The sequence below is a fragment of the Gymnoscopelus microlampas genome (genome assembly GCF_963454915.1).
Source record: "Gymnoscopelus microlampas genome assembly, chromosome: 21".
Taxonomy (NCBI): domain Eukaryota; kingdom Metazoa; phylum Chordata; class Actinopteri; order Myctophiformes; family Myctophidae; genus Gymnoscopelus; species Gymnoscopelus microlampas.
The window spans coordinates 14,576,355-14,599,550 of NC_139958.1; the positions used below are offsets into that span (position 1 = coordinate 14,576,355).

A 23,196-nucleotide genomic window follows, 5' to 3' on the forward strand; every position below is an offset into this window, starting at 1 on the left:
CCCAAATAAAGTTCTTATGCTAGCCGGTTGTAGATTTTGAAAGCAGTCTACATGTGTTCCGTCTTATATAACTTCACTTCTCGTGTAAATACAAAATGGACAACACCACCAGCTATCTTTATGGCACCAACAGGTGAGACTTGTCATTATTGTTAGTTTGACGTAAGAAAGGTCTTCACAGGAAGGACTGTCTACATTAAATAACCAAGTCTAAAAGTCTAATTTGAAAATAAATACAAAAAAGATTCACGATTTTTAAAAAATAGCCAAAGTATACAATAATGGTTAAAGTGGTTAAAATGATTGTGACGCCATATTAACTTATTTAGCTGGGGACCCCCTGATACCATCCCAAGGACCCCACTTTGAGAACCAATGACTTAAGGTGTCAATTCATTTCAAGGCATACCTTAGTCACATTTCTAGGTGCCGCTGTTTTATAATGTGTACGTTTGCAAAGGATAGAGAGGACAAAATGAATCAATATGTGTAGGGAAGAGAAACATTTATTATATACCATTATCATACCATTTATTTATGTGATGAAATGAAAAGCATAAATTACTTTTTCAAGGTCTGCAAATGATGACAAAAAGAAGGACTCGTTTCTGGTAGCGGTTCGTTGTGATCAGTGGTCCTCAAACATAAATTCACATGCGTTTGGCTGCGGACCTGAAAAGGTTTTGTGCCAAGGACCCCAGGGCCGCATTAACTGCGGAACTTAGTGGAACTGGCGTTCCACGGCCCGCAGCCTGCAGGGCCCTGTGAGAATTGTGTATTTAATTTTTGTGTATTTAAAGAAAAAATGATGATTTATATTGGTAAATAGAACCGAATTAGACCCGAATTAGACCCGAAAAATTTCGCACGCGCGCAGGTTGTGCGCATGCATGTGCGTGAAATTACGCGACTGGGGGGGCCTTTGATTTTGTGGTGTTCCACGGCCCTGAGGGGTCTTAATGCGGCCCTGAAGGACCCCCAACAACATTTGTCAAATCAATAAATAACCGATTTGCACCTCTATAAATCTATTTTGATATTTTGTTTGAATTTCAACAAATCATTGTGTGTTAGTAGGCCTATATTTACAGGGTAACTTCTCACATTTTAAATGCACTATAAGAAGCTACAGACCTAATCTTTTAATTTCTTCTCTCCTAAAAAACAAAAAAACATTCTTTCAGCTCTTATCACCTTTATTAACTTTTAATGACTTAAACTACGTAACCCCTATAATATTAGTAAAACAGACCTGAGTTGCAACTGTACTTTTGCCGTCAATATCAAAACTCTTTGCCCCAAAAATAGCCGATGTACAAGCTCACAACGTGTCAGAGCTGCGACGCGTTGTCAATGTGAACTTGTAGATCGGCTATTTTTGGCAAACGTTCCCCCCCAGAATAGGAATGTTGGGGTTCAAGTGGTTAAACGGTCATCTGAAAGGAACAGCTCTCTGCTGTATGTCACATTATTATTATTATCATCAGTGTGCAACAGCTATGTGATAAACAGCAAAGAGATTATCTAATTTCTGTTAACGTTGGTTTTAGAATATCTTAACATAAGGATGGCAACTACAGCCACTACCAACCCTGCTCTCAGTAAGAATGCATCACACATACACATAATGGATAAGAACACAGGACTTGATCATTCTGGGATTTAAATGGGGATAAATAACAATTTCATAGAAGTGACAACCAAACTTTTCTCAGTTGATTCCAAGGTTGTTGTTTTTTTATGTAGAATCCATTTCTGCTTGGGCCATTTTTGTATTGTGCATATAATTGGATAATTTGCATATCGTTGCTGTAAGGCAGAAACCGCCCATCTCTGTATTCTTTTTTATTTGTTTTTTTTTAAATGAATGTCCTACTTGATCTTACTACAGCGTCACACAAAAGTATCAAAAGTAGCAGATATACAACAAGCTCGAAACACGGCGTGAAGTAGACTTGTAGATCTGCTACTTTTGATATTTTTCGGGATTCAAAAGTAAACGTAAAGTTTGGTTTCCACCCAACAGAGACAATATTTGAAATCTCTCTTAGGCTATGTTGTTTTCATTCAAAAACTGAAGCCTTCCATTATAAAAATTAACCTACTCTTACGCTGCAATTTCTCTCTCAGCTCAACTACTTCTGAAGCCTATGATTATGATCCGGACTACCATAACGATGCAGGCTTCGGACTGTGTCGATACGAGCGTCATGCGTCCTACTTCCTCCCAGTGCTCTACTACATCTTCTTCATCGTGGGTCTTCTAGGGAATGCGCTGGTGATCTGGGTCATCGTGTTTGGGGTGCGTCTCCGCAGCATGAGTGACGTATGCCTCCTCAACCTGGCCATCGCTGACCTTCTCCTGGTGTGCTCCCTTCCCTTCCTGGCCCACCAGGCCCGGTACCAGTGGCCTTTTGGGGACACGATGTGCAAGGTGGTCATGGGCGCCTACCATGTCGGTTTTTACTGCGGGATCTTTTTCATTCTCCTGATGAGCGTCGACCGCTACCTGGCGATAGTGAGTGCGGTCCACGTGCTGAGAGCACGGACGCGCTTCTTTGGATTGATCGCTGCTGCTGTCACGTGGGTCGCTGGACTTCTCGCCTCGTTTCCAGAACTAGGTTTTTATCAGGTACAAGAGGTCCCCTGGGGGTCTGGCGAAATTCTCTACTGCGCTCCACGATACACCGTCCCCGCCGAGAATGGTACGACGACATACAACAGGCACTTCTGGAGTATCTTCGGCCTTTTCAAAATGAACATTCTAGGCTTACTGATTCCGATGACCGTCATGGTTTTCTGCTACGGCCAAATCCTTCGCAAGCTCATGCACAGCCCTTCAGCCAAGAGACAAAGCATCCGACTGGTTCTGGTAGTTGTAGCCGTGTTCTTCTGCTCTTGGATGCCTTATAACATCGCTTCTTTGTTCAAAGCCTTGGAGTTGCTTGATGTCTACACAGAATGTGAGAGCAGCAAGGCGATCAAATTGGCTTTACAAGTCACAGAGGTCATCGCCTACTCTCACAGCTGCGTCAACCCCTACCTGTATGTGTTTGTCGGGCAGAAGTTCAGGGGGCACCTGGTGAAGTTGATGAACAGGGCTTCGTGTCGGCTGTGTCAGCTTATGGGGAACCGCGTTTCTCAGGACAGAGTCACGCCGTCTGCTTACACACAAACCGCCAGTGTGGACGAAAAGTCCACTGCTTTATGACGTGACAGTGTAAAGAGTGGTGTAATCGTAGTTGTAATGTTGGGGTGTGTGTGTGTGTGTGTGTGTGTGTGTGTGTGTGTGTGTGTGTGTGTGTGTGTGTGTGTGTGTGTGTGTGTGTGTGTGTGTGTGTGCGTGCGAGTACGCATGTACAGATTGTCAGCCTTGTTGGAGTGCTGTAGGTATCCCATACAATTTACTGTAGGGGATTTGTAAATGTCACAGGGACAGGCGCTCTAATTAATCAAATAAAAAAACATACACACAGATTCTCCACCTGCAATGAATGGCTTTTTCTTTACATTTTGGTTTCAGTTTATAATTATACTACATTTTTGTTTGCATGTATTAAATCAAGAATCACCCCCTCCACGTGTCGATACCTATTTATTAGTGGATAAATGGAAGTATTTAGTAAATGGCACAACATAATGGCTATATCCTGCATTTACCCCGCCCCCCTCCATCTGTGAGTTTCACAGAAGTTTAGTCTGTTGCTTTGTGTTCAGGTATAAGCTACTTATTTCTACCTTTACCTGGGGCCTCATTTATAAATCATTATAAAACAATTGAATCATCTGTCTTATGGAGCATGCTCATCAAAAAAGGGGAAACAACGTCACGTTATGGTGGTTATAAACCCTTGATCGTTTGAAGCATGACCCAGTATGTGGATTCGATTTTGTCTGCCCTACACCTGCAGCATTTTGGATGTGCGTGTTTTTCTACTTGTTGATAATCCAAATTACAACCAGGAGAGATAGGACTTGTGATACACTTCCCCAAATAAAGTTCTTATGCTAGGTTGTAGATTTTGAAAGCAGTCTACATGTGTTCCGTCTTATATAACTTCACTTCTCGTGTAAATACAAAATGGACAACACCACCAGCTATCTTTATGGCACCAACAGGTGAGACTTTTCATTATTGTTAGTTTGACGTAAGAAAGGTCTTCACAGGAAGGACTGTCTACATTAAATAACCAAGTCTAAAAGTCTAATTTGAAAAGAAATAAAAAAAGATTCACGATTTTTCAAAAATAGCCAAAGTATACAATAATGGTTAAAGTGGTTAAAATGATTGTGACGGCATATTTAGCTGGGGACCCCCTGGTACCATCCCAAGGACCCCACTTTGAGAACCAATGACTTAAGGTGTCAATTCATTTCAAGGCATACCGTAGTCACATTTCTAGGTGCCGCTGTTTTATAATGTGTACATGTTTGCAAAGGATAGAGAGGACAAAATGAATCAATATGTGTAGGGTAGAGAAACATTCATTATATACCATTATTATACCATTTATTTATGTGATGAAATGAAAAGCATAAATTACTTTTTCAAGGTCTGCAAATGATGACAAAAAGAAGGACTCGTTGAAGGTAGCGGGGTGTTGTGATCAGTGGTCCTCAAACATAAATTCACATGCGTTTGGCTGCGGACCTGAAAAGGTTTCGTGCCAAGGACCCCCAGCAACATTTGTCAAATCAATAAATAACCGATTTGCACCTCTAAAAATCTATTTTGATATTTTGTTATGGGTTTGAATTTCAACAAATCATTGTGTGTTAGTAGGCCTATTTACAGGGTAACTTCTCACATTTTAAATGCACTATAAGAAGCTACAGACCTAATCTTTTAATTTCTTGCATCCAGCTCATGCATCTCTCCTAAAAAACAAAAAAACATTCTTTCAGCTCTTATCACCTTTATTAAAGGTAGGGTAAGTGATTTTCTTTGGTTAAAATGAGTGTTAAATAGCTCTATATTCTGATAGTAATCAGTGCTATAGAGTGTCTGATCAGTAACAGGAGTCTCCATGTCTCTCCAGCTCTTTATAAAACAGAAAATGCATTTTCGTTTCAGTTTAAGTTTCATTTCCAATTTTATCCAATAAGGATAGAGAACTCAGTCAGGATATAGATTAAACAAGTGAAATTGGAAGTGATGACACTAAGAAATGAGCTGACAAAATGGGAACTGGAACACTATAAAAATTAAGCTGATAAATGGGTACTCTCTTCTGATTGGCTGAAATATTGTCACCTACCAAAAAATGTATTTTCTGTTTATTAAAGAGCTGGAGAGACAGGGAGCCCCCTGTTACTGAACAAACACTCTATAGCAATGGTTACGGTACTATCACAATATAGTGCTTTAACAAAATACTTTTTGTTTTAACCAAAAAATATCACTTACCCTACCTTTAACTTTTAATGACTTTAACTACGTAACCCCTATAATATTAGTAAAACAGACCTGAGTTGCAACTGTACTTTTTCCGTCAATATCAAAACTCTTTGCCCCCAAAATAGCCAATGTACAAGCTCACAACACGTCAGAGAGCCGCGACGCGTTGTCAATGTGAACTTGTAGATCGGCTATTTTTGGCAAACGTTCCCCCCCAGAATAGGAATGTTGGGGTTCAAGTGGTTAAACGGTCATCTGAAAGGAACAGCTCTCTGCTGTATGTCACATTATTATTATTAGACTGGGCAAAACCTATAACAATTCGATAAAAGGGGGTACCAAACTTTTCTCAGTATATTTGCTGCAAATATGCTAATTATCTAATTAATTATGCACAATACAAAAATGTACTCAGCAGAAATGGATTCTACCGGAAAAAACACATAAGAATCAACTGAGAAAAGTTTGGTACCCCCTTTTATCGAATTGTTATAGGTTTTGCCCAGTCTATATTGTCATCACTGTACAACAGCTATGTGATAAACAGCAAAGAGATTATCTAATTTCTGTTAACGTTGGTTTTAGAATATCTTAACATAAGGATGGCAACTACAGCCACTACCAACCCTGCTCTCAGTAAGAATGCATCACACATACACATAATGGATAAGAACACAGGACTTGATCATTATGGGATTTAAATGTGGACAAATAACAATTTCATAGAAGTGACAACCAAACTTTTCTCAGTTGATTCCAAGGTTGTTGTTTTTTTTTACGTAGAATCCATTTCTGCTTGGGCCATTTTTGTATTGTGTATATAATTGGATAATTTGCATATCGTTGCTGTAAGGCAGAAACCGCCCATCTCTGTATTCTTTTTTTATTTGTTTTTTTTAATGAATGTCCTACTTGATCTTACTACAGCGTCACACAAAAGTATCAAAAGTAGCAGATATACAACAAGCTCGAAACACGGCGCGAACCAGAGCTTGTAGATCTGCTACTTTTGATACTTTTCGGGATTCAAAAGTAAAGATTGGTTTCCACCCAACAGAGACAATATTTGAATTTCCTACACAGTTATACTCTCTCTCTCTCTCTCTCTCTCTCTCTCTCTCTCTCTCTCTCTCTCTCTCTCTCGATCGTGATTTGGCATTCGTAGGCACTCTTAGGCAGGGGCGTAGCACCAAATTCTGGGCCCTGGGGAAAAAGATTCACTGTGGGCCCCCCCTAAGATTTTTTTTCTTTAAAAAAGACCAACTTTTTTTGGGCCCTAGTAACTCAGTCCCACTTACACCCCCCCTGTGACGCCCCTGCTCTTAGGCTATGTTGTTTTCATTCAAAAACTGAAGCCTTCCATTATAAAAAATTAACCTACTCTTATGCTGCAATTTCTCTCTCAGCTCAACTACTTCTGAAGCCTATGATTACGAATACGATCCGGACGCAGACTTCGGACTGTGTCAATACGAGCGTCATGCGTCCTACTTCCTCCCAGTGCTCTACTACATCATCTTCATCGTGGGTCTTCTAGGGAATGTGCTGGTGCTCTGGGTCATCGTGTTTGGGGTGCGTCTCCGCAGCATGAGTGACGTATGCCTCCTCAACCTGGCCATCGCTGACCTTCTCCTGGTGTGCTCCCTTCCCTTCCTGGCCCACCAGGCCCGGTACCAGTGGCCTTTTGGGGACGCGATGTGCAAGGTGGTCATGGGCGCCAACCATGTCGGTTTTTACTGCAGGATCTTTTTCATCCTCCTGATGAGCGTTGACCGCTACCTGGTGATAGTGAGTGCGGTCCACGTGCTGAGAGCACGGACGCGCTTCTTTGGATTGATCGCTGCTGCTGTCACGTGGGTCGCTGGACTTCTCACCTCGTTTCCAGAACTAGGTTTTCTTCAGGTGCAAGAGGCCTCCTCGGGGTCTGGCAAAATTCTCTTCTGCGCCCCCCCATACACCGAGAATGGTTTGACGCCACACAACAGGCACTTCTGGAGTATCTTCTGCCTTTTCAAAATGAACATTCTAGGCTTACTGATTCCGATGACCGTCATGGTTTTCTGCTACGGCCAAATCATTCGCAAACTCATGCGCAGCCCTTCAGCCCAGGGACAAAGCATCCGACTGGTTCTGGTAGTTGGAGCCGTGTTCTTCTGCTGTTGGATGCCTTATAACATCGCTTCTTTGTTCAAAGTCTTGGAGTTGCTTCATGTCTACACAGAATGTGAGAGCAGCAAGGCGATCAAATTGGCTTTACAAGTCACCGAGGTCATCGCCTACTCTCACAGCTGCGTCAACCCCTACCTGTATGTGTTTGTCGGGCAGAAGTTCAGGGGGCACCTGGTGAAGTTGATGAACAGGGCTTCGTGTCGGCTGTGTCAGCTTATGGGGAACCGCGTTGCTAAGGACAGAGTCACGGCGACGACGGCATCTGCTTACTCACAAACCGCCAGTGTGGACGAAAAGTCCACTGCTTTATGAAGTGACAGTGTAAAGAGTGGTGTAATTGTAGTGTGTGTGTGTGTGTGTGTGTGTGTGTGTGTGTGTGCGCGCACGCGCGAGTACGCATGTACAGATTGTCAGCCTTGTTGGAGTGCTGTAGGTATCCCATACAATTTACTGTAGGGGATTTGTGTTGGGCCCTGCCAATGTAAATGTCACAGGGACAGGCGCTCTAATTAATCAAATAAAAAAACATACACACAGATTCTCCACCTGCAATGAATGGCTTTTTCTTTACATTTTGGTTTCAGTTTATAATTATACTACATTTTTGTTTGCATGTATTAAATCAAGAATCACCCCCTCCACGTGTCAATACCTATTTATTAGTGGATAAATGGAAGTATTTAGTAAATGGCACAACATAATGGCTATATCCTGCATTTATCCCCCCCCCCTCCATCTGTGAGTTTCACAGAAGTTTAGTCTGTTGCTTTGTGTTCAGGTATAGGCTACTTCTTTCTACCTTTACCTGGGGCCTCATTTATAAATCATTATAAAACAATTGAATCATCCGTTTTATGGAGCATGCTCATCAAAAAAGGGGAAACAACGTCACGTTATGGTGGTTATAAACCCTTGATCGTTTGAAGCATGACCCAGTATGTGGATTCAATTTTGTCTGCCCTACACCTGCAGCATTTTGGATGTGCGTGTTTTTGTACTTGTTAATAGTCCAAATTACAACTAGGAGAGATAGGACTTGTGACCTGGGTGACAATGAAGTTGACGTTTCACACACCCAACTACTATTCAAATCTTACTGGGGTTGCTGACCAGGAATGAAAACAGAAGTGAGAGAGGGTTATTACGCAGAGGGTTATTACGCACTCTAATTTTAGAGTGAAACTGAGAAAAAACACTTCAAAGAGGATGTGACTTCAGACAAATGGTACTTCCACAGAAAGAAGAAGTAGGCCTAATGTAAATGTCATCTTCAACCGAATGTGGTCTTATCTTAAGTATCTTAAGTAGCACTCAGTAACAGATTGAACAAGATAGTGAACAAGATAGTAAAGAAGACTATCTATTCTTTCTTTCTTTCTTTCTTCCTTCCTTTCTTTCTTTCTTTCTTTCTTGTAAAATACACTAAGCAGAATGTTTACCACCACCTGAAGCATGTACTCATTGACCAGAATCTAATTATATCAATAACTGTGCTTAGTCTGTTTTACCCGGCCTCAGGAAGATCGTGAACATGTACATTCAAATGACGTTGCTTGAACACACTTTCAACCTGATCTACCGATGTGCAAACTTGTGCAAACCTAGTTAACTTTACATTCCATTCTCAGCAAGTTGCAGCTTACATTAAGCTTTGTATTCATATACAGTAGTGTCCACAACATGTGATTTTAATAATAGTGTAGCATCTTATGTGTGGACATGACAGCCAGTTTATGTCACATGACATTCCGGTGATACTAAACATGTTTTTCTTCTAACGGTCAAACACATTGTGGTAGAAAACATTATGCACGGTCAGCACAGTGTCCTGGATCAGAGAATTAAGGAGAAGTTGAACTGGAGAATCAATGTTTTATTTTTATAAACGGGAGCTGGCACACTTGGTTACAATGCAAGTCAGGAACAATGCAAGTTGGGGCGTACCCTACCCATAATGCAAACCCCTTTGTACTTGTTGTCAGTGTACCCGGTGTGGTACCCACTACCATATGACCATATCGTCAAATACTGCTGAGGTTGTGTGGGTGACGTATGACTTGCATTCTCTGCACAGAATGGAGTTCTATTGTGCAGATTGGCACATTGGTGCAAGGGTGCAAACGTGACGCAAAGCTTAACCAATCCGTCAAGACACACACACACACACACACACACACACACACACACACACACACACACACACACACACACACACACACACACACACACACACACACACACACAGGTTCAGTGCATCCTCCACAGAACCACACACCCAGACAAATACAGTAATTTGTGGGGTTCTTTCAGGCCTGGGCAACTGCTGTTCCAACCAAAATCCCCACTCGACACAAACCATCCCCAGGTCGTCAGAGGCACACACGGCAAGTTTGAAGTCAGTCAGATGGTGCCCGAATTATGCCCGGGACATAGAGACAGAGTGACACATTTCAGCAATTCATAGACGTACCTGGACAATTCGGTAGCGAATGTTGACCGAGTGTCTAGTCACCGTGAGCCTGGCTCTAGATATGCCGTGAAGTGATGACGTTGCATAGAAACCGAACAACAGCCAATCACAGGGATTTGGGACGAGTGGCGTCATCAGGGTTTTCGTATAAAAGACGTGGTTAAGTGCCCAGTTGCCAATTGACAGCTACCAATGTGGCCATTTGAGGCACGGCAAAGAAAATGGCTTCTGTATATAGTACATTCAATCCTGTAGGACCTTCCATGCAAAAACACACGGCGGCCGGTAACAAGGCTATAATGAAGGACAGGTTAACTGTGCAAGGTAGTCATCTGAAGCTGAGGTATCTATACAAAGATGGGACCACTGGTCAGGTTGTGGATAAGCCCAACCCCATGTCTGGCCTGGCCAAGGTATGCGGTGTGGACAGCATGGGCCCTAGTAAGGTCTCCAGTTACCCATCTGGCTCTCAGGGAACTGGGAATGGAAGCACCGGCACTGGTGTCAAGACGCATGTCCTGACTCCTGAACAGGTTCTGAGGCGGTACCGCTCCCAGCTGACAACCCTGGAGCAGACAGAGGTCCACTCCTACCCGGCCGTCTACTTCCTGGGACCCAACGCCAAGAAAAGGTCCACCATCGCTGGCGGCGACAACAACTGTGGCTATGATGACGACGATGCTCACTACATCCACGTCCCACACGACCACCTGGCCTACCGCTATGAGTTCATCAAGGTGATTGGTAAGGGCAGCTTCAGTCAGGTGGCCGAGGTGTACGACCACAAGCTGCAGCAACACGTGGCCCTGAAGATGGCTCGCAATGAAAAGGGCTTCTACCGGCAGGCGCAGGAAGAGATCCGCATCCTGGAGTACCTGCGCAAGCAGGACCGAAACGACACCATGAACGTGGTGCACCTGCTGGACAACTTCACTTTCCGCAACCACATCTGCATGACGTTTGAACTGCTGAGCAACACCCTCTATGAGGTCATCAAGAAGACCAAGTTCCAGGGCTTCTGCCTGTCGATGGTCAAGAGGTTCGCCGTCTCCATCCTGCAGTGTCTGGAGGCGCTGAGCAGACACAGGATCATCCATTGTGACCTCAAGCCTGAGAACATCCAGCTCAAGCAGCAGGGACGAAGCGACATCAAGGTGATTGACTTTGGCTCAAGTTGTTTTGAACACCAGCCGGTCTATACTTACATCCAGTCTCGCTTCTACCGCGCCCCGGAGGTCATCCTCGGCTTGCCCTACGGTCTGCCCATCGACATGTGGAGCTTCGGCTGCATACTGGTTGAGCTGCTGACGGGCTGCCCGCTGTTTCCTGGTGAGGATGAAGCCGACCAGCTGTCCTGTATCATGGAGCTGCTGGGCATGCCTCCTCAGAAGGTCCTGGAGCAGGCCAAACGGGTGAAGAACTTCATCAACTCCAAGGGCTACCCACGGTACTGTTGTGTCAACACGCTGCCCTCAGGGGCCATTGTGCTCACAGGGTCCCGTTCGCGCCGAGGTAAGATGAGAGGCCCCCCGGGGAGCAAGGACTGGAGCTCTGTGCTCAAGGACTGCGAGGACCCCACCTTTATGGACTTCATAAAGAAGTGTCTGGACTGGGACCCCTCCACACGCCTCACACCCAGCCATGCCCTCAGGCACGCCTGGCTGTACCGACCCAAGCCCAAGCCCCTGGCCGTGGCCGACAAGAGCCCAAAGGCCCAGACAGTGAAGAGGCTTCCTGAGCCCCATGCCACCTCCTTCCCCCCTATCCTGGCTAAAGCAGGGCCCGGCCTGGGCACCGCTATAGCCACAAACAAACTGAGGAGCAACATGATGGGAGACTCTACCGCGGTAAACACCCAGAACAATGGGACCATTGGTCAGGCACTGAAGATCAGAAGATGTATACTCCAAAGCTAAACATAGGAAAATGAAACCATCTTATTGTATTAGTGGTGTGTTTAGTATAGGAGGATAGGAGGGAGGGTGCAAACACCCCCAAGAACGAACAAACAGAAAGATTCTGTCACTGTGCTGCATTGCCTCCCCTCTTGATGGATGCAATGCCGCAGAGCTTGAAAAGATGGATGCAATGCAGCGGAGCCTGAATGAAAAGATGGATGCAATGCAGCAGAGCCTGAATGAAAAGATGGATGCAATGCAGCAGAGCCTTGAATGAAACAATGGATGCAATGCTGCAGAGGCTGAATGAAAAGATGGATGCAATGCAGCAGAGCCTTGAATAAAACAATGGATGCAATGCAGCAGAGCCTAAATGAAAAGATGGATGCAATGCTGCAGAGCCTGAATGAAAAGATGGATGCAATGCAGCCGAGCCTTGAATGAAAAGATGGGTGCAATGCAGCAGAGCTTTATTTAATATGTTGCATTTGGGATACAGAAAGAGGGATAGGAGTGTGTGTGGAGCAAATTGCACTTCTGGAAGAAATAGAGAGGGGACGATGATTGACCAAGACCCTGGGTCAAGTCACCTTTTTTTTCCTCAATCTTTTACAGTTTCCCTGCAGGGGATTGTATCTTTTTTACAACATGGCTCTGTCTGCATGCTGCCAGTGGGCCAAAGAAGGACCTCCACGTGTTTTTTGTTCACATTTGTTGGCAATGGGGGGTCGGATCGGGCTGAATCTTTGCCCGAATCCTGTCTTGTTTTTTCTCCATTTTCTCCACAGTTTAGTCAATGCCAGTTCCCCCCATCTCCCCCAAAAGTGGTTTAACTTCCACTCATAGGGGCGCTACAAATGCTACAAATGTCACTGTTGCATAAAGGTGATTTTTCTCACCACAATAGATACAATTATGTTGAGTCATGTGACAATGAAGGTCAAACAGGGTTTAATACTGTTTACCTGTAATTGCATTCACAGATTAGTGGGCAGGACCTATTTCTTACAAAAGAAGAACTGCATATATCATTTGCACGAACATCCAATTAACCCCAAATTGGAGTCGCATGTTCAGGGGCCTCTGTAGAGCCCACCTCTAAACGGTCCCATAGGGGGCTCCACAAATGCGAAAAGTGTAGAAGAAACGCTATTTCCGCAGCTTCCACAATTGACACAGTCTTGGCTGGGTAGGCCTGGCGATGACCTTCCCTCCATGGAGCACCCCCTTTTTTGTAGATTTTGTTAATGCATATGCTGTGTGTTATGACTTGTAAGCTTATCATAAACAATTACTATTGTTTAGTTGACTGTCTTCCGTGGCATTTTGAGAAAACTATTTTTCAGTTGTTCGTCACCAGCTTCGGGGAGGGGGCAGTTCTTTATTATTAAACATAATGGGAGATTTCTCTTGGGTGTCCAATTATTAATAATAATAATTTCTAGTCTCGGGTGCTTGTGATCTACAGATAAAGTAGATATCACAAGGGAATACACGCAATACACAGACATCAAAGACGGCATGAAGCATAAGTTAACTTACCTGTAAACAGTAGTTAAGTTTAATGGCAAGTGCTTATAGCGAACACACTGTGGTAGTGCCTATACAGTTGATCCTAGCTTTCCAATTCAACAATGTTCACAAACTTAAGTTCCTAAAGAGCCAAATCTATTTGGGGACATTTTTGGCTTTGAGCCAGCAAATTTGTACAAGGCAATTTGCCACAAGCGTAGGGAAAAAAAGAATCTGCTGTGCGTGCAAATACATATAATATAAAATGGCATCTTAGAATTAACGATCATGTGGCGTCTGCCGGATTGGGCAGCAGCAGCACACCCTCATCAGGAGGTACAACCTATGAGTATCCAAGGCCTTTTGCGAGAGGAGCGAAGCAACAACGTGGAAGCCCATCGACCGCGTTCCCCCCCAGAAAGCCACACGTGTAACATGCCCTCAGGTCCTCCTTCCTGGACGAGAAGTAAAGGCCTCCTGGATTATGAACTTGTATTTGACTTGGCGTTGCTGATAGGACAAGACTTTCATGGAGGCCCTCACTTTGACCTCATATTGGATGTCTTTAATTTTTCTTTAGTTTATCTTTTTTTCCCCTCTTTGCTCTCCCTCCTCTCTGTCCCTCCCCCTTTCTTTCTTTATATCTATCCTGAAAACAAGGCTAATTTCACTCACTGATTTACACCTGTGAAGCTGTAAAGTCCTCGTAGGGCTTAAGGTACAGTAGCTGGGTTGGTAATCAGGCTAATCCATTTGATTTGTTTCCGTCGATTCTTAGATATACATAATATGAATAAATACATAAATAAGTGCTTTTTCATTATCCGATTAAAAAAAAGAAAATCAATTTAATAATCACTAAGGTAATAATTGATAATTGCAGCCCTAATATCCCTGACTATGTGGTCCATCATGTAAACATGGTTTTAACCCCCTCCCTCCCTAGACTTGTGTTCTCATTCACTGTGTGACACTGCAGGGCTCTCCTTTCAGATCTGCCTCCTTCAGAGAGACTCTGTAGCGCAGTGGTCCTCAACCCTTCCAATCTTATTTGAACTGGGGACCCCCCACCCAGACAAGCGCTTTGAATTGTAGGAGTTGGGGCATTACATTTTGTTTGACTCTGTTCCACAGATACAGTAAATATTGTAAAAATAGCCGATCTACAAGCTCACAACGCCTTGCAACGCGAGGCGTTGTGAGCTTGTAGATCAGCTATTTTACATTTTTGTCTCTTATATTATTTAACAATTTGGCCAATGTTTGACCAGTTTTTATTGTATAGTTTGTTTAATACTTTTGATGCAGTAATGGTGTTTTTTCTTTCTTTTTTGAAGTATTAAAAGGTCTTAAAAGTCCTTCACTGTCATTTGGGGACCCCCCCCGCCAAACAAAATCATATAGGAACCCCTCTGGAAGTCCCAACCCACAGGTTGAGAACCACTGCTGTAGGGTGCGGTTATTGTACTGACAGCACTGTTGACAGTCACTTTTTGTTGCCTCTGAGGGGCGTCATTTGGACGTGTTGTTCGCATTTAACGTCAAATTTGAACCTGGTATTCCCATTTTGGGCATGAAATTATAGGTGAACATTTTCAAACTCTGATTTTGGGCATGACATTATACGTGAACATTTTCAAACAGTTCACAACGTGTCGCAAATGTTGGAAATCAGACTTAAGTTGTAATTTACTTTTTGCCACCCCCTATTTGTTAAGCCTCTGAAGTAAGGGCAACTGTGAGCGGGGGTTGTTTTTGTTCTACAGTGCAGGCTGCAGTATTGGGGTACATCTTGTGATTACCTTTTGCTTACATACTGAGTTGTGTTTTGGGCTGGATAGAGGGATACTGTGATGACACTGTAACCTTGTGGTGTTGTTTGTTTTCTGCATAGTGCAGGCTAGTTGTATAGGTGTATACTGTTGTTGTTCATTATTGATGGTGCGTCTGTAATGTTATGTCTTACCTTTGTATTGCTGTATCCGACAGAACTTTTCTTACTCTGTAACTCCGTAACTCTTAACTGCTGTGCTGCCTCTTGGTGGCTGTTATTTTCTTCCCCCACCGTGTGTGAATCAGTACACACTTGCAGAGAAGATGTGTGTAAACTAGTGCAAAACAATTCTAGCACACACACACACTGCACATGCATACTGATTGTCTACTTTGTATAAATTGAGACGATTGTACCCAGTCTGCACGTAAGTTTTAAATACAAAAGCAAATGTTCCCAATGAAGGACATGTTAAAGGTGAATTATATAACTTTTCTATCCAGTAGAGGGCGCTTATGTTCACACAAAAAAACACATTGAAACAACCTCCCTCATCCCCTCTTAGTGGTTAGTTCGGCTTAAAATCTGCATGAAACCAACAGTATGATATGCAGTTCAAAGTCAAACAGAGTATCACCACTGTGATACTGAAAATTCAGGATTTAAATCCAAAATTAGCTCGCTAACTCACTAATCCTGCTTTTAACATACAGTTCTGTAGTAGAACCCAGAGGTTGTGGTGTTCACTGTGAAAATATGTGGTGCATAATTATATTTGAGAGAGTGTAGAGATGAATGTAAGCTGAGGGGGACATGATGCAACACAGGCCCCTGACTCACTGGAATCAAACCTCAGACATGATGTGGTCGACACACTATCCGGTCAGTCACCGGTGCTTCAGGAAATATTGGTGTTTTCACTGTTTACCTGTTTACTGTCTACAAAAACAAAAAGTGAACACGCCACACGTCCGCCTCTCTCACCTGCATCCATAAACCTCCTCTTTGGCCTTCCTCTTCTCCTCTTGCCTGGCAGTTCCTCGTCTAATCGCAATTATTTGAGATAATCGCAATTATTTTGCATAATTGTCATAATCCTTTCCATGTTGAGAAAGGGTCATACATTTTCAGAAATAGTGGAAATGACGGTCTACAAGCTCACAACACGTCCACTATCTTCAGCATCCTTCTCCCAATTTTTTACACCTTTAGTGCCTCCGTACAATTATATATTAACTATATTAAACAACTATTAAACAACTACCACAGGAAAAGTTAACAAGACACTTTATGTTCTTTTTTTAGAAATAATCTTGTATACTTTTTATTTAGGTTTTGCGATTTACATAGGGAAATTGTTAATATGTATTTTTTGTATCTCTCATATTGAAAATGTACATTTACTAATGTGCATAAAACATCACATATACATCATTTATCAATCATTTATCAATCTGCATAAAACGTCACGTATAATACATCAAAATAAATACATCATCTGGTGGGTTGGCTGAGTTTGTTTACACTGGGAGGGGTCAGTTACTACGGCTACAATATTCAAATCTGTAACAATACTTGTTTTCATCTTTTAACCCTTAACAACCATATGAACTCTACCATCCCTATTCTGTCTGGGGGGGGGACATTCAGTGAGAATAGCTGATCTGCAAGCTCCCTCACAACTTGTGAGCTTGTAGATCGGATATTTTCGGCTGTTTCGGGCAAAGAGATGCGGTGTAGAGGGGGGGGGGGGGGGGGGGGGGGGCTGGAAGTTCGGCTGGGATATTCTGTCCAGTATGTGACATTCATCGGTCTGCAGCTGTAGTGGTTCTCAATGTATCGTCCAGGGAACCTCAGGGACTCCTTAAGGGGGTTCCAAATGGACCCTTATTAGATTAGAAATATTTTGGAAAATAAGTTGTGTATGATGTAAACACACAAAACTCATGTATGATGAGTTTTGAACCCTCCCATCCTCCCAGCATGGAAGCAAATTCCAGTCTGATCGGCACGATTCAGCGCGTTTAAGTTTGGTTCACAACCGAAACCGGGCTGAAATGGAAACGCCATTTCAGCCCGCCGCGCCGTACCAAACTGCACCGCGCTCAGAACCATAGTGGAAAGGCCCTATTACAGGTCTGTAACTCACAGTTATGGGGGTCCTTGAAATTATAGTACGTTTGAGAACCACTGGGGGTCTTACAGGAGAAATAATGAAAACGGGTACTGTCTGTGCCCTGATCCCCAAAGTCACAGATTTGAATAGCATGAAACTATGACTACAACCAGCACTGAACCCAAGCACAAAGCCTTGAAAATGACCACAGACAGGAAGAGAAAGAGAGAGGGAGAGAGAGAGGGGGAGAGAAAGAGGGGGAGAGAAAGAGAGAGAGGAACATTTTACATCCTGTGTCCTAATTGTTTGGGAGAACAAATTCAAGCCACAATCAATAAATTGATTGTGTTGTTAAAATGTAATTTTTAACCAATCTGTATGGTGAGTATGTTAACACAATATAACTAGTATATCGTTGCTGTGGGCCTTGTATCTCCATATTTCAACTTTTATTTCAACGTTTTGGTTTTCGTAAATTAATGCCCTACTTCATCATACAAGAGTGTCGCACAAAAGTAGTGAAAATAGCTGATCTACAAACTCACTAACGCCACACGATGCGAGGCGCTGTGAAGCTCATAGATCGGCTATTTTCATAATTTTAAATAGTTTTAAAACTAATAATAAAAAAAGGAACGGTTGTGGACTTAGGAGGTTTCCACCCGACAGCGACGATAACTAGTAACATGTGCTGGGATTGGAGGTGGCATGGTCTCCCTACTCTTCCATTGAGACATTTACATCGGATATACGTGCTACATTCCACCTTTGGGGAAACCCGGCGCTACAGTTCTGCGCAGAGCCAATAGGCTCTATGCACAGCAGCCATATTGGACAGAAATTGGGCCCCTTCCTTGCTTCCTTCACAGGTGTTACCAATGACACTAATGAAGGCTCTGTTCCATTTAGTGTAGCACAGTGGTTCTCAAACTTTTTAATTTCAAGGACACCCATAACTCTGAGAGTGTACAAATGGAACCAAATGGACCCGGGAGGGTCCATTTGGTTCCATTTGTACACTCTCAGAGTTACACCCTCTCAAGGAACCATGAGGGTCCCTGGACCACACTTTGAGACCCACTAGTATTTCTAGTGAGCCAACATGCACAATATCAGCACCCTGACTCTGTTTGACCAGAATGGAACAGAGCCTTCATTAGTATCATTGGTAACACCTGTGAAGGAAGTCAGAAGAGGCCCAATTTTTCTCCAAAATGGCTGCTGTGCGCAGAGCCTATTGCACCTCCCTTCCCTCCCCTTCTCTTCTCCTACTGCCTCCATCTTGTCCCAGTCTTTTGTCTTTATTTGAGGTTTGTCTCCACACAGCTTTGGCTCTAAGGTTTCTACACAGTTTCTCATGTTTCCTCCTCCTCCCGGTTTACCCTAGTCTCGCGAGCCAGACTAACTGTTGCCTCCCACAATGTTCAAATGCTTCGGTCATACAGTCTGGAAGCTCGGAACGGAAGCTCTGAAAATGATCCGGGGGATAAAGCGGATGTTCCGCCTCCATTTCGTCTTTGCAGTCGCTCAGATTTGTCCTAATATAAATGAGAAATAATTGAAGCACATATACATATATATATATATATATAGCTTGCTGCTTATCAGAAATGGAAATTCAGATGTCAGCTTCCTTTCTGGGCTTTCGGGAGGTGTAGTTCCAAACTCTATATAGCATTCGGAGATTGTGGAATAGTTGTCTGGCTACGCAAGACTAGGTTCATCCTCATTATTCTGTCGATTGTCCGTCTTCCCCGCCGGACGCTGACCTCCACAACCTCATCACCGCTCCACTGTCCCTCTCCTTTCCACATAGTCTGTTTCCTTCTGCTGAAAGCCATCGTGTCAAAGGACATACCAACATCATCATCATCATCATATCATTATTATTATCATCATCATCATCTCTTCCTGGGAGGAGTGGGAGGGTGGAGAGGAAGGACGGCCAATCGATATTGATCCAGGGTTTCCATGGTGACGTCTCCTATATCGATACCTCGTATTCACGATTGTCCTAGTGAGAGAGAGAGAAAGAGAAAGAAAGAATTCACTTTTTTTTATTTTACTTTTCTCTTACAATGACGAGACCAAAATTGAGATTGATTATTAATCGATTATTTTATTAAAGATACTTGTAGTTATAATAGATTGGCACTTACCCCTCCTGTCTCATAAAGTGGGTTATCAAACTCTGTCTCCACAGTGATCTGTCTATAAGGATGAGGATAAATAAGGGGCAGTCTTAAGTTGGAGTGATAGCGGCACCTAGAGGTTTGGAAACAGAGAAACAAATAAATACACATCAGATTCTTCACAGTTGTCTTGATGACTGCATGAATAGGCTAGCTCTGTGCACAGCAGCCATATTGGAAAGACCTTGGGCCTCTTCCTTACTTCATAGGTGTTACCAATGATACCAATGAAGGCTTGGGTCCAGGGACCCTCATGGTTCCTTGAGGGGGTCCCAAATGGGCCCTTACCGGCATGTAACTCTGAGAGTCATGGGAGTCCTTGAAATTAAGAAGTTTGAGAACCACTGTGCTTGGAAGAGGTCCAATTTCTTTCCAATATGGCTGCTGTGCATATAGAGCCTATAGTGCATTCTTCATGACGTCAAGTTGAAGAGCTCAGCTTGAGTGGGAGTGCAGGCGTAACGGAGAGAAGAGAAAGAGATTACACGCCAAAGTGAACACAACTGTGTGTGTGTGCGTGTGTGTGTGTGACCTCCCTCGTTCCATTCCGCTCGTTGCGGTGAGGTTCAAATTATTAATAATTACGTTGCAATTATGTTGAACAGGTTGGCCCCAAATGGCGTGCGTCACTGACTCTATCTGTCAGGGCCTTAAGTGTTTCTTCTGTGCACAGAATATAATTAACCCATTCAATCCGGGAACGCTTCTCTGTCACTTTAGATTTCTTTGGCTATTCAACTCTGTGCCGGGCTATGAGCTTGTATATCTGCTATTTTTTTTAAATATACATATTCAAAGATTTGTTAATGTTCAAGATTTTTCTAAAACAGCAGATCTACAAGCTCATAGCGGGGCATGAGCTTGTAGCCGCGCAACGAGCTTGTATATCTGCTATTTTTGAATAGCCAAAGTATAAAATAATGGTTATAGCTGAAATCTGAAATGACACAGATGCGTTCCCGGATTGAATGGGTTAAGACAGCTGTACCTCCTAAGATAGGTGGATAATGATGGTCGAAACGTTGCGCCATTATATCAACGTTTTGGGAGCTTTAACCCATTGAAACCAGGAAAGCATTTGTCTTTTTCCATTTTAGCGTTGGCTATTCAAACATAGCAGATACACAAGCTCACAGCGCGTCACTTCGTGCCGTGCTTTTAAAAATCTATAAATATTTTGAAAGTGTGACAACTACTGATTTAGAAGGCGAAATCAAATACCACCGTAATGGGAAAAGTGGCACTCCAAAATAAAGGATGCAAGACTGGCTCAGATACTCATTCTCATTTATTGGGAACGCTCAATGAGAATGTGTATCTGAGCCAGTTATATTCAAGTTATATTTATAGCCGAGCACCCACTGCCTAAAACAAAAAAGGCATCCAGAGGAAGCGCATCTACTTTTAAAAAAAAGTCTTTTTTAACTGATTTAGAAAGCATTTGTAGAATCGAAACCAATGTGCGGATGGTTTACTTTCTTCTCCTTGATTCTTGCCTTGATGTCCAGCACCTGGGCTAAATACAGGTACAAGACGTGCACACAATCTGTCAATCTCCTCTGTGAACTGATCCTTTTATAGCGTAACCTATGACCGTACCGTGTGACGTAGACATAAGCGCCTCCCAGCAGCACAGAGAGCAGCAGGACCAGGATGAATATGGCCAGCGTTATGTTGCCTCCGTCCAGACTGGACCCTGCTGTAGCCTCTGCAACTAAAACACACAATAATACGTCATTGGAGTATAGGACAGTCCTTCTCAAATACTTTATTTGTGAGTCACAGATCCATTTTTATGGGTCGCAAGTAAATATCCTCTCATTATTGTTTCAAAATTATGTTAAAAAATGTTCAACAGAAAAATAATCGTGAAATACAAACAAATTCAAAGATTATTCAAAATAATTTCATAAATGAATAAAAGTCCAATAAAAAAAAGCCGATCTATACAAGCTCACAACACGTCACATTGCGACACGTGAGCTTGTAGATCGACTATTTTCACTAGTTTGGGTCCCGGGAGATATCAAGTTTCGCTTTTGTGTCTCGAGCTACAAAGTTTGGGAACCACTGGAGTAGGACATACAAATGAAACACCATAAAAAGACCTTGAAAATAAACAACCCACAACCCTGGTCAACAACATAATACAGTAGGTACATGTATGGTCATAGAGTAGGTACATTTATGGTCATACAGTAGGTACATGTATGGTCATACAGTAAGGTACATGTACAGTATGGTCACTCAATCAAAGACATGCTTACATGCTTATATCTAAACCAGTGATACCAAGAAACCCCCATTTGATAAGATATTTTCATCTCTGGGACCCCAATCTACACTTTACAATCCTCAGTGTTTATCGAACACTGAGAGTGTATACATGGGACCTGTAAGTTCGGACCTGTAAGGGGCCGTTTGGTTCCATCATGTGTACGCTCTCAGAGTTACGGACACACAAGGGTCAATTTGGACTCCTGGTGGTCCTGGGACCCGACGTTGAGAAACAATGATAAAACAAAACAGGAAAAAAAAGTGGTTGGACAAATTTACACCAAGGAAACAGTTCAACAGGCAGACATGCTAATAATGTAAGCACAGCAGACAGAGAGGTGAAGTACAGTATAATAGTTTTTATTCCTCATCTGTGGGAGGGTTTGTTGGCCGTTTGGCTAGACTAGAAGAAAGAGTTGTGAGGCGTACTGTATGCACATCATCCACCCACCACTAAAAGCACACTACTCACATCCAACATGCACAGACTCACCTTCCAAAGCATGGTTGCCAAAGCAGTCATGGTTGGCTGCAAGATAGCATTCTGTCAGTCAGTGCATCACATCATATCATATCATCATTCACATCACACTTCTGCTGCCTTGGGTTGCATGCATCATGGACATTCTGTGGTATTTCTGCTTTGGGTTGCATGCATCAATTCATGGACATTCTGTGGTATATCTGCGTCTACTGCTTTGGGCTGCATGCATCATGGACATTCTGTGGTATATCTGTGTCTACTGCTTTGGGCTGCATGCATCATGGACATTCTATGGTATATCTGTGTCTACTGCTTTGGGTTGCATGCGTCATGGACATTCTTCTTTGACAAGAATCACAGAGCAACATATTCTTGGAATAGTCCATCAGCATGTACAGTAAGACTAAAATCTGTTATTCTCAAACTTTTGGACTTCAAGGACCCCCAGTTTGATATGCATTAGGCCACAGACCTTTATTTTTTTAAGGTAGGGTAAGTGATTTTTTGGGGGGTTTTTTTTGTTAAAAGGTTAAAGCACTATATACTAGGGGTGTGCCGATACACTAATTTCACCAAACGATACGATACGATATTTGGCTCACAACTTCGATACGATATCGATACGATTCGCACTTTTTTATTATGAAAATATATGGGGGAGGAAAAAAGTAAATGCAAACAAATAATTCTGTTTTTGCATTATTCAGACAGACAAGATTTGTTTTGTTTTTCCAAAACGATACATATCGTCACGAAAACGTATCGCGATATATCGTGGGATGATATATCGGCACACCCCTACTATATACATATATTCTGATAGTAATCATTACAATAGAGTGTAACAGGGGTCTCCCCGTCTCTCCAGCTCTATAGTAAACACTAAACAGAAATACATTTTCAGGT

At 42.9% G+C, this 23,196-nt stretch overlaps 4 protein-coding genes across 5 annotated transcripts in view; 3 read left to right on the plus strand and 1 right to left on the minus strand.

The window, feature by feature from the left end:
• LOC311037509 (C-C chemokine receptor type 3-like) lies at positions 1 to 3,540 on the plus strand. 2 transcript variants are annotated; one of them, XM_084046687.1, is made up of 2 exons: positions 1 to 133; positions 2,131 to 3,540. In XM_084046687.1, the coding sequence occupies exons 1-2, from the start codon at positions 96 to 98 to the stop codon at positions 3,209 to 3,211; spliced, it is 1,119 nt and encodes a 372-aa protein (XP_083902813.1). In that variant the 5' UTR covers positions 1 to 95; the 3' UTR covers positions 3,212 to 3,540. The 2 variants fall into 2 exon arrangements, with proteins under 2 accessions (XP_083902813.1, XP_083902814.1); XM_084046688.1 differs by having other exon boundaries at positions 80 to 133; positions 2,268 to 3,540.
• Positions 3,541 to 3,985: 445 nt separating this feature from the next.
• LOC311037677 (C-C chemokine receptor type 5-like) lies at positions 3,986 to 8,395 on the plus strand. Its single transcript, XM_084046930.1, has 2 exons — positions 3,986 to 4,119; positions 6,805 to 8,395. Exons 1-2 carry the CDS (start codon positions 4,082 to 4,084, stop codon positions 7,877 to 7,879), a joined length of 1,113 nt encoding a protein of 370 aa, XP_083903056.1. The 5' UTR covers positions 3,986 to 4,081; the 3' UTR covers positions 7,880 to 8,395.
• Positions 8,396 to 10,336: 1,941 nt separating this feature from the next.
• On the plus strand, positions 10,337 to 11,953 carry LOC311037818 (dual specificity tyrosine-phosphorylation-regulated kinase 2-like; the record flags this gene model as incomplete). The annotated part of the gene is made up of 1 exon (XM_084047107.1): positions 10,337 to 11,953. One exon carries the CDS (start codon positions 10,337 to 10,339, stop codon positions 11,951 to 11,953), a length of 1,617 nt encoding a protein of 538 aa, XP_083903233.1.
• A 7,312-nt stretch (positions 11,954 to 19,265) lies between these two features.
• sez6l (seizure related 6 homolog (mouse)-like) overlaps positions 19,266 to 23,196 on the minus strand; it is a gene marked incomplete at its 5' end in the record, with an annotated part of 76,871 nt that continues 72,940 nt past the window's right edge. The window contains 4 exons of the mRNA XM_084047108.1: positions 19,266 to 19,351; positions 19,497 to 19,602; positions 21,129 to 21,243; positions 22,300 to 22,335. Coding sequence (XP_083903234.1) covers positions 19,322 to 19,351; positions 19,497 to 19,602; positions 21,129 to 21,243; positions 22,300 to 22,335 — 287 coding nt within the window. The 3' untranslated portion in view covers positions 19,266 to 19,321. The remainder of the gene's footprint in view (positions 19,352 to 19,496; positions 19,603 to 21,128; positions 21,244 to 22,299; positions 22,336 to 23,196) is intronic.